Consider the following 12,107-nt stretch of genomic DNA (forward strand, 5'->3'; position numbering starts at 1 on the left):
TCAGTATAAAGCTCCCCCTTAAACCAAATCAAACAGTTTGAAGTGTTGGTTGTGACCATTTGGTTCTTAATTTTCAGAAGTCATGGATGAAGGTGCCTGCAATGTATATTAAACAATTTTCCCCTCAGTTATGGTATTTCTGTTAAACAAGACTGCCATCTCCTATTGTTAACTAAATCAAAACATTTAGCAACCTGTAACCCTTTTCATTCCACTGCTGACAAGCAATAATAGAACTGAGGAACTATATTACCTGTTATTTGCAAATTAAATAATGATATTAATAGCAATAAGAATAATAATAGCTAACGCTCATTGGATGCTTACTTTGGCACTGTGCTAAGCATTTAACAGATCTTACCATAATTTAACCCTCACAATAAACATGTGAGTATTTCTTATCGCCATGTCTTCATTGAAGGAAGTGTGTCATACAGCTTAGCAAATGGCACAGCCAGGGTTCAGACCCAGGCAGTCTGATTTCTGAATCCACACTCCTATTATCCTATATTGGGCTGGGCAGACAAAACTTCAGAAGTTATTGAGAATGAAAATTGCACTCTCTAAAAAATTAAACACGAATACAGTTGACCATCCATATATACATCAATGCCAGTAGGAATCAATATGCAATGTTATAATGAGGAGACTTTACCCGCCAAGATTTCTATTTTTTTAGGTTAGATTCCAAGAAGCAGTCAGAATATAAAGTTTTATGGACACAAATGTTCATCATGGTATAATTTACAGTGGTGTTACAGCTGAAGCCACCACCTTCCAAATACCATCTTTGGTACCTTTTAAACTCTTTTCCTGACTACAATGGCATAGCCACTTCTCAGGTGGATATGTCCCACCTGCCCATTTTTAAAAACCAGTAATTTTCCTCATCACTCTCTCATTTGATTGACGCAAAATACACTTTCTTCACCCTGCCCTAGGAAGATCTCAGTCATCCAGGTTTCTCCTTAAACGGTTGTGGTCTCCCTGACCTTTGATGTTGTTTGTCTTTGTTTGGAAGAGACCCTGAAGCTCACCTTCTGGTGTAGACAGGGGTATGCAGCAGCTCAGTGGTTCTGAGCCCAGGCTTGGGAGTGGGCTCATCTGCTCATCTCTAAATCTGTTTCCTCGTTTGTACGTAAATCAGGAAGAATAATAGTAGCAATAATAGTAGTGGTGCTACCTCACTGTGCTATTGTGAAGACTAGATGGAACCACATAGAAAGTCCAGAACAGTTCCTGGCATATGGTTAATGCTCAGTGAAAGCTGACAACTGTTATTATGTATATTTCTGAAGAAGGACTGCTTCATTTGAAATGCCAGAGGCTACCAGATGGATTCCCTTGACAACTTTATTTAACCTAAAGGCTTTACATGAGGACAAGGTAGCTCCCCTGCATTAAATGTTTCAGGGCCCTCACTATAGAATAAAAGAGTGGAACTGTCAAGGGTTTTTTTTTTTTTTTTTAATCTTCCATAACAATCTAAAGTCAAACAGAGAAAAAAAATAAAAGGAAAGAGCATGACACAAGAGAAGGGACACAAACTTTAAAAAACCATACAGACCTACATGTAAAGCCTGTGCTACCACTTGCCACCTGTGAGCTTAACCGTTCTGAGACTCAGTTTTCCTGTCTACAAAATAAGCATCGTGATACCCATTGTGTAGGCTTTTTGTGGGGCGTATATAATAGGACATTTATAAAACATTTAGCATGGTGATTCCCCAAGGAAGAATCTCATTTATGTTCATTCCTCCCCCCTCGACCCTGACAGAAGAATATTGTACTTCTTTTATTATACAATGAATCTTGCCTGGCCCAGTACATAATAGCTTGTATAGGATTTACTAGCTATTTTCAGAAAAATCAAGAATGATTTTTTAACACAGTGGGTTAGTCTGCCAAATATAGGGAAGGCAAGATTTTTTTTTTTTTAATTCTTAAAATTCTGTCCAAGTACTATGAAAGGCTGTACTCAACCATCTTTTAGTAATACTTTAATTGCCTTGCTACGGGCTGCATGTTTTCTGTGTGGTCTGTGTAGTAAGGTATTTAAATACATGAAATAATAATTTGAATCATACTGTGGAAATGCTTCATAAATTCTCAAAATGGAGGCTGGGTGCTGGATGAGGGACAAAGGAAGCGGAAGATGTAAGGGCAGGAAAAATCCAAACTCCCTCCTCCCAGTAGGGATTCTGGCAACCCAGGAGGAGGGCCATGAAGCACATCCCTCTTCCTTCCGCCAGCTCCAGGTTGCCTGCTGGGTTCCTACACATTCCTTGGTGGCCTGGGTTAAATGCATCAGCTTGTTTCTGCACATAATGGGAATTGACCACAGACCTGGGCTGTTTGCAGTCAACACAGCAATTCAGTACCCCTGGTGGGTAATAGATGTGTGTTTGTATCTAGCTATGGATGACTATACCGTATAAAAACAAGACTGGTGTCTCCTGCCTGCCTGCAGGCTTTAAGGGGGGCCATCAAGGAGGCAGTGCTGAGAGGAAACATGATATATGCTTCTGCTTACCTTCACTTCGTGGGAGGGAGGCTGGGATGCCTGTTTAAGGTAGCCTTGCCCCTCACCATAGAGAAAACTGCCTGATGTTTGGGGGCTGGGATGGCCACTGGGTCTTGTCAAGGTCAGATTCAAGGCAGACTTTGACTGAAGCTGGTTAATATATTTATTCTGAAGCCTAATGCAGTCCAAAGACTAGTTGTTTATTTACATCTTTGCTAAATTCTCCAGGTCGCCTTTTAAAACCTCATCCCATAAACAAATTTCCTCTTAAATCTATTCACTTGGGTGGGGAGATTGTGCCCACCTGTTTTTCAAGTTCTCCATTTACACTGTTTGTTTTTCTTATTTCTGATGAATCACAGAACCAAGCCAGTCTCCCAGACAGAGTTCCAGAGAGAAGCAGTGTACATTTTCTCCCCGGGGAGTAGCTGGGAGGCCAAACATTGTTTCTCATAGGAGGCAACACTAGGAAGCACTGTGAGGACAGAGCCCAGTTGTTGTTGGTTTAAATTTAATGAATGACAAAATGAACCAGAAAAGCTGTAGAATGAAAGCTACAACTGCAATTTCCTTGGAGAGAAAGAAAACGCAGGGCTTGATTCACCACTCCATTTTAAATTTACTTTGCTGAAGGGGACTGGCTACATAATTTTTGGGGCCAGTGCAGAATGAAAGTTCAGGGCCTTTTATTCAAAAATTACTAAGAATTTCAAGACTACAGAGCACTAAACCAAGCTCAGAGCCTCTGTGACTGCACAGATCACAAGCTCGTGAAGCCAGCCTTGTCCCTGAGACAAATCCCCAGAAGGGCCCAGACTAGGGTAAGAAGAGTTAGGCATTGAACTCGGGTACAAAATTTAAAGGAGCATCAAAAAATTCAGTAATCAAGGCAACTAATATTATAATGCAGTATTTTAAAAACTCAAAATAAATGTGCAAAACTTCATAACAAACAAAACATCCAAATTTTAAATAAAGACAGAATTTTAAATAAAAGACCTGAACTTGTACAACGTACCTTAAATCTTGCTTGACTCACCTCACCCTATTCCCAGCCCTACCTCTAGGCCAGCTTCCTGTTTATCTGTCAGCCCACCCAGTTGACCCAGGCTTCTAGGTCAGCCCACGTAACAAACACAGTACAAACTTCAGTGAGGAAGGAGCAGGACATGTAGATCACCAAACAGACTTCCTTCAAAGTGATAGGGCTTCGACAGGTAGAAAATGAGGCTGTGAAGACCAGACAGTGAAGAGTCATGGTGAAACGATGAAACAAATCCTCACAGAAGTCCCTGGCTACCCTCTCCTTGCCGCTCTGCCGTAATGCAAGGATTTCCAATGGAATCAATGTGAGGCATACAAGGATTTCCTGGGGTTGAGCCCAGGACTCATACAGCTTCAGGAAGATCTGAAGATAGTGAACTTGGTCATATGAGGGGAAATAAAGAGGTGGGACAGGAAGAATGTGGAAATATTTCAATATACTTTATATGACGACGGTGAGAGTCATAATCTCCAGAGAGGAGAGCAAGAACTAGATCAGGACATAAGGTAAGAAGGCAGACAGAAGGTTATCTTTCCTGGGGGATTTTAGGAACAAGAGCAACAATGAAGAAGAGGCAGTTGTATTACTGCAGAGGGAAAAACTGCTTGGTGATAGAATAGAAATTTGGGGAATAAGGAGGAGGATGATTCTCTTCTTGCAGGCAGAAACAGTTCAGGTCTCTGTGGGGAAGTTTTTGAGAGATGTAGGTTGCCAAGGCACATGGGAAAGATTTCTGGTTCTGTTCACAGAATTGTGGGTTGTGAAGTCTCAGGAGAACTGCTGAGTGGCATGAAAGAAATTTATCTGGATGGGGGGCTTAGTGCACAGATAAGAATAAGAGCTGAGAGGACATTGGAAGAAAAATATATTACTAAGGCAACAATCGTCAGAGGATGGAATTAAGAGCTCTGTTGGCAATAGGTTGTTTCTCAAACTGGGCCACAAGGATGCAAGGACAACGCCAAGAGGGCTATTGGAAGCCACAGAATAAACTCAGTATATCTTTCTGGGTTGTCAGCTTTACATGAAGATTGCAGGGTGGGGAAAGGAGTGGAGTCGTGTTTATTTTCTTCTTTTAAAAAAATGTGCAAACAATAGAATACAAAATTTAAGTGGAGTCTTAAGATAAAACATAAGACAAAATGTCTTATTTGTAAATATTGTCCCTCCTGTAACACGGTAGAGACTATTCCATATCAGAACCAAAAGCACATTCCTATTCATTTTTATGGCTACAAAGCATTCACTGAGTAGGCTTGAGGGTACGATAAGAAGGGCAGCACAAATTTATCTTCCTCAGTTACTGGGGTTACTTTTTTTTTTTTTTTTTTTTTTGCGGTACACGGGCCTCTCACTGCTGCGGCCTCTCCCGTTGCAGAGCACAGGCTCCGGACGCGCAGGCTCAGCGGCCATGGCTCATGGGCCCAGCCGCTCCGCGGCACGTGGGATCCTCCCGGACCGGGGCACGATCCCGTGTACCCTGCATCGGCAGGCAGACTCTCAACCACTGCGCCACCAGGGAAGCCCCAGTGGGGTTACTTTGATAAGAAGCATAGTGGTGAGATCCAGATTAGGCAAGATTTGGTTATGGAACAAACCACTCTCACTTTTCCAAATTAGCATAAGAGGGGTGGGTTACCCAGACGCTGGACCTAGGACCCTGGGCAGACGGTGGGGTCAGTGTTTGGGGCAGGAGGCGTAGCTCAGCTGGTGTCCATGTCATATTTTAATTAATGGAAACACATGGTTTTGCTTTATACTAAGGTCTCTGTGGGTTCTTGGGGTGCTTACTGTGCAGTAGTACATACACAAAATCCCAAACTCTGTCCCAAACTGAAAAGAAGAAAAGCATTACATTCTAATGGCAGTTTTAGACGTGAGAATAGTGCTATTTTTTCTGATGATCTTATCACTTTAAATGTTACCTGATAATTTTAAGATAACCGGAATCTCAGAGTGACTTTGTGTCTCCTGATTTTCACAGTGAAAGTGTTTTCCAGAGCAAGCAGACGTAAAGACAATAGAAGTCCACTTTTTTTGAATGGGCAGAAGACATCTGTCTAAATGTTGAGTTTCCATAACTAGCTTCATGACCAGGAAGTTCCTTAATTGTATTGTTATTTTCTAACAATTATGTAGTTGTGGTTTGTACTACTAATCCACAGTAGTTGTTTCTCTGGTCAAAAAAGAAAAAAAAAATGCAGGTAACTTCAGTGGAAGACTGCAAATCCTAATACGATTAGGAAAATAAAATCTTCAGTATGTTGAATACACATTAGCTTGCCCTGGGTATCATGCAGGGAAAGGATGATGCTGATAGAGAGGCTTAATGCTGTGCTCAGCCCTAGCCATTGACTGTGAAAACTATGGGTGAGTTTTAATGTCAGTTCAACCTTATTGTCCATATTTTAAGGCATTTTCTTGACTGAATTTATAAACTTAGGGGTTTTTTACAATTTCTGTAGTTTGTCCATTATATGTTTGTCCAATATATTTAAATTGTTTTCCTTAATACGTAATATTGTCGCATGATTCAAAAGGTGCAAAGAATGTCAGAGAAAGGTCTCCCTCCTTTTTTCTCCCCAGAGGCAACTCATGTTACCAGATTCTTTTGTATCTTGCCAGAACTCTTCTAGGCGTTTATAAGCAAATATTTATAGGCATCTCCTATTCTTTTTAATCAAATAGTAGCACACAGTGTACATGTTGGACACTTTGCTTTTAACTTAACAACACCTCATAGAGACTCTTTATATTAAAACTAGAGAGCCTTCTCATGCTTTCTGATTGCAGCATATCTGGTAGGATGAATGTGTTGTAGGGAGGAAGAATCAGTTTCCTTCTGCCCTTCTGAGTTCTTAGCTGAGGCCCCTGTAATAAAAGACAGATGAAGAAGAGAAAAACAGAAGTACACTTCATGTATATGTGAGAGGTACCCAGGGAAAAATGAGTACCTCCACAAGGTGGCTTAGAATTCAGGATTGAATACCATCTTAATTGGGAAAGGAGAGAGGGAATATAGGCCTCTCAGGCCTTAAATAATCTTTAAGAAAGATGAATGGGCCCTCAGAAGAATAGATGGGAGCTATGATAGTTTGTGACAAAGTTTGTCTGGGTGTGGAATGGACTTTAGTTTCTACTTCTGTGACAAGAGTCAATCTTCCCTGGTTGATGCAACTCCTGGGGAGGGGATTTATGACAATTGTGTTCCTTTTGGAGGATCTATCTTTAGGCAGAGAAGGGGAGTTCAGGGAAAGCCTCTTTGCAGTTTTTAAAGTATTTACAGCTCAAAATAATCAATATACCCAAGTGGTGTATTTGGGGGTGCCGTATGCTGCTACACTTCAGGATGATATTTTATTTAACCATTCCTTTAAAAATGAACATTTAAAATATTCCCAGTCTTGGGCAATTTTAAAAAGTGATGCAATGAATAGCCTTGCCTGTACATTATTATAAGATGTGCTGGTATATTTACATAATTTCTTCAGTGTATAATTGTTAGAGCATATGTATTTTTAATGTTGAAAGGTATTTGTCAATTATTTAATAATTTGTGCCAAGTAGCAAGGGAGGGAAGGAAAAATGCTCCGAAAGCCTAGGACTGTGGTATTTGAAAAGTCTCAAAGTGTTCTAACAGTACTGTATATTCTATTTCCCAAATATAGTTGGGGATCAGAGTTATGCCCTGCTCAGCAATCACTGAGGCACTTTCCTTCACATTTCTGCTTTGAGACTAATGACAGGTATTTGGGTTTTATAGGAGCTTATGACCATTTTCCAACTATTGCACTGGAATGGAAGCCTAAAAGCCCTTCGTGAAACAAAGTGTTCCCGACAGGTGAGATTTTCCAGTAAAAACAGGTTTGCATTGTATGGACTGAGCAGATGGCTTGTCATCTTCCAGGATATGTATCAGTCCAGTTGCATCAGGGACTGACCAAAAATGCACACTAAGAAGAATGTTGGCTGGGCATAGGCCTGATTTAGATACCTGTACTGAATGCCAGAATGAAGGGATCATTAAGACAGACTTAGTTTTTAAGTCAAATACTGAATCTACTCTATGCACCTGTCCTGCCTGCTGAATGTGTGCCCTCTCCCACTCTTCAAGGCAGAAAGAAATGTGAGTCTGCACTGCTTCTGAACCTCCTCACTGAGAACAGGTAGAGTCGGTTGTGTAGCAGGAGGACTTTTCTCATCCCCACCAAATGTCCTTAAGGGACAACAGAAATGATTGCAAAGGTGGACAACCTGGTATTTCAGTCGCTCCCATTTTTTGGTTTGGAAGTTTCTTCTTTATTTTTCAGAGACAGGGTCTCGCTATTTCTTTGCTACCTATAAAAAGCACCCTTCTCCCTTTTTTTAGTAGCAAAGACAACCCCCTCTCCCATGCACTTAATGGTTCTCACCTACTGTCCCTCAAGATTTATTCTTCCTTTACCCCATTAGACTTCGAAGATGGTAGTTTGTTTTGAGAGTTTGCTAACAGGAATTTGTATGAGAAACAGAGCCTTTACTAGTCAGCAATATGAGGGTGGATGTAAGAGTTTTCCATGCACTGCAAGCCCCAGGAGTTTTTAGTTGTTCTTTGCTTAGAAAGCCTGGCTTTCAAAATGTCAAAGATGGAAAAGAAATGAGTAGCTGACAATGGCTTTGGCTGTTTTTTTCTTTTCCTTTGATTTAATAAAAAGCCTTTGAAATATGCCGGGTTGGTTATAAACACTTTTCCATGATTGTTTTTAATTTGTTAAGGTCATAAATAAATACCATATGTTCCTGAAAATAAAAGTAAACAATGCATCCACTCCACAAGATCTTGTTAAAGTGCATCCATCAAACTTATACATGATGTTACAATGTATTGGGAAATTTTAAACATGAGAATTGACAGATAGTGACAAATTTTTAATTATTTGGAGAAAGTGAGAGACAACGTACATGAAGGTACCATTATGATATCAATGATGATAATACCTATATTCCATAATACATTTTTAAAGTTCTTCCCATAGTTTCTGTGAGCCATTCAGTCTGTCATCTTCCTTATGCTAACAACATAGCAGTTAGGAAGTTGATTCTCTTGGTGTCTAAGTCTTGTCTGATTCAAAGCTCCCTGCTTTCTGCAATGGGTGTGACCAAACCCAGTTCTGTCCGAATCCTTCCATATAATTGTTTCCCTTTTTATCTTGCCAAAGGAGATAATGCTGAGCAGAAGAGTTCAGTGAATGAGATAATGTTCATACCAATTGTTATAGGAATGCATTTTCAAAGGAAGACATTTTCTAGCAAGGTCAGAGCTCTGTTCTGTGAACATTATTGGGTCATTCCTGGTGGTAGTGTTTTGATTCAACCTGGAGTGACCCTACTATGTGTACCAGCTTAGCCCTGTATTTCCTTTAAGAGGTATGTCCTGAGATTTGGCTTCGGTTTGTGAACATCAGAGAGGTTTGGTTATTGGTAGAACCCCTGGGGGTGTGTTGGGAGTAGTGGAGGCACAGGAAAGGAGGCATCAGAAGGCCATGAGCCCAGGTACCTTTGTTGCTCTTTACTGACACTCTGGACTTTGTTTCTTGGCTCCCAGGAAGTCATCTCCTACTATTCCCAGTATTCCCTAGATGAAAAGATGCGCAGCCACATGGCCCTGGACTGGATCATGAAGGAGCGGGAGTCACCAGGAATTCTCTCCCAAGAGCTACGAATGGCCCTGAGGGAGTTGGAGGAAGCCAGGAAAGCAGGACAAGAACTACGTTTTTACAAAGAAAAGAAAGAAATCCTGAGTTTAGCCCTGACTCAGATCTACAGTGATCCTGACACTTCCTCACCCAGTGATGATCAGTTGAGCCTCACAGCCCTTTGCAGCTATCACTAACAAGGCCAGGTCCCGGCTGCCCCCAAGGCGGGCAGAGGCCGGACTGTAACATTAGGAAGCTCATAGAAGAAGGTCATCAGAGGCTTTAGCAGCTATAGATGCTGCCTGAAGGCTGTACTAATTCTCCCCACCCATTCCATTCATAGAATCTCAGAGCAGGAGGACCCTTATAGGCCCCAACATGTCACTCAATGCAATTTTCCCATCACACTCTCGATAGTTCCACCTCAGACTGAAAGGATGGAGACAGGATTGCTTGAAAAATATTTTCCAGGCCTGGCTTTAACCTGAAGCCTTGTTGACATGTGCCTTGCTAGATTATATATGTTGTTTAAAAGAAGGGGTCAATGTAGCATCCCTGAAAAGAACACCAGCCAGGACTGGGGAAAACAGCATGATAGCAATTAAAAAATACTTGGGATTAAATAAACAATATGGATTCTTTTAAAAAATATACAGGGGTCAGAGTTTCTTCCTAAGCTTTGTAAGCTACAAGATCACTTACACTCTACTAGGTGTAATCCAGAACTTCAGTGAGGATTTTATCTGGACATCCCACTATCAAACATTTGGAACTGGTAATAGTATGAAAATACTATATAAAGGTAATGTGGCTTAAAATGTCATAGTAATAAATTTTTTTTTCAATCCACTTTTCCATATGGGGATAAATATCACCCAGGATAGTACCCTCACTTGTATTCCTCAAGAAGAATTAATATCCAATTTTTATGAGTCCTGCAATCAGTCATATTCATTTTTAATCTGCAAATAAGATTAATTGATTCATTTTTATTTCTGCCACTTCTGTCATATATCTATAATGGAGAAAGTTACTGTCATTTCAAAGGTTAAAACATTTTGAAAAATCATTAGCATTTAACAATGCTTATATTCACATTTGATTTGTTTCTCATGCATTAGAGCAAAGGAATTATTAGCTGTCTTTGTTATTGTTCAAGAACTTAAGCCACCAGTAGCTCAAACATAGTGTCATTTTTCAGTTTAAATTACTGGAATCTTCTTTAAAGAAGGGATAAAACATTGTCATCTCTTTTTCAAAATGGCTCGGATCAATCAACAGATTAGAAAACCAAAAGCAAATACAAACCAATTTTTAGATGGTTCCTGGTCACTCAGATTTAAGAATGGCAGCAGTGTCAATTTTAAACACTTACAAGTATTTCCCTATTTTTAACATGGAAAGGATTATCTTGCATTTACTCCAATAATTCAAATTTAAGAAAACAGTTTTCTCAATTTTAAATAAGGTTTCTTTTTCTTCTTGTTTACACAAATGCACATTAAGTTTCATGAAAGCTAAAACCATCATAATTACATTAAAGTTTACAAAAATGTGAGTTTAGCTTCATATCTAAATATCTACAGTGCTAATTGTCACTCCTTGAATCCCCATAAAACTGTATACTGAGTACTATATACTGAGCATATATTTTGGAATTAACCTTGTTAATAAAAAATTAACTTCATACATCATATTTTTCACATCAGAGGAGAATTTAGCTATATATCTGCCCTACTCAAATGTCTTGAAAAAGTAATGCTATATAATATTAGATAAATTTTATTTAAAATATTGTTTTAACAAAAAAATCACATTTCTCCCCATAATGAGGCTAAACGTCACCTAGAAGAAATTTCCAAATAGGAATTAGAATTAATATTTATAATTTGAATAAATTTTAAAATTAAATTACTTCCTATTTAAAGTAATTTTTTCATAAAGTCATTACTCGTTATCATTTCAGAAAAGCCACAACTTCCCCTGTTGGGTGTGATTAAAGGTAGGTACATCTGTACTGCATTTGCAGCCTTTAACAATGACCAACTCAAGCTGACACCATCTAATTACATGCAGGAACAGGAATCAGCTGGGAAAATATTAAATGTATTCTCTGCCCTGCAATTAGAAAACTGTACCCATTCTGTACACTGAAAGCAGAGGTTCTGTCTTGGCCACTGTCAGCTTTTCCTGGCTGGTCAAAACTGCCTACTCTTCCTGCAATGGGAGGGAAGTTTCAGCAAAAGAAGCAAAAGTCAGAATCTTTGCCACTGCTGCTCCCTTTGATGCTCATTTATCGCAAATCAGTTTCAGCTAAGACCTAATGGCTGTCAGTACATCACATAAATGTCTATAATCCTGGCCCTGAGAAGAGCAGGGCTGAAGAGCAAAGTAGGTTATTATTATTTTTCAATTTCTATATCTTGTTCTCAATAGCACACTGTGTTGGAGGGGCCTAGAGTGGAGGATTCTCTATTTAAATATATGGAACTATGTGTCTTAACCTTTTGTGGTTATAAGCCCTTTGAGAATCTGATAGAAGCTATGGACCTTCTCCTAGGAAAATAGAACGAAGCATATACACACAAAATTACACAAACTGTTTCAGAGCGTATGTGGACCTCCCCAAAATCCATAGATTGCTCTGTCCAAAGACCCCCAGTTTAGAACTCTTAATTTTGAGCACATACTTACAGTTTCTTAAGCTTTTCAGCAGGGATCCAATTAACTCAGGCATCGTCCCATTAACCTATCTCTAAGATAAATATCATCATCCTTAAATACAGAATTGCACTATATTTTGACAAGAGATAGTTTAATTCTCATAAAACCCCAATACACCAGATTGTTATGAAAAAAACAG

At 39.5% G+C, this 12,107-nt stretch overlaps 1 protein-coding gene across 1 annotated transcript in view; it reads left to right on the plus strand.

Annotated features, from left to right (window-relative positions):
* The window catches only part of LIX1 (limb and CNS expressed 1), a 47,864-nt gene extending 37,802 nt beyond the window's left edge, over positions 1–10,062 (plus strand). The window contains exons 5-6 of the mRNA XM_032628336.1: positions 7,333–7,410; positions 9,154–10,062. Coding sequence (XP_032484227.1) covers positions 7,333–7,410; positions 9,154–9,441 — 366 coding nt within the window. The 3' untranslated portion in view covers positions 9,442–10,062. The remainder of the gene's footprint in view (positions 1–7,332; positions 7,411–9,153) is intronic.
* Positions 10,063–12,107: the final 2,045 nt, after the last annotated feature.

Source organism: Phocoena sinus, chromosome 3 (genome assembly GCF_008692025.1).
Source record: "Phocoena sinus isolate mPhoSin1 chromosome 3, mPhoSin1.pri, whole genome shotgun sequence".
In the NCBI taxonomy this organism is placed as follows: Eukaryota; Metazoa; Chordata; class Mammalia; order Artiodactyla; family Phocoenidae; genus Phocoena; species Phocoena sinus.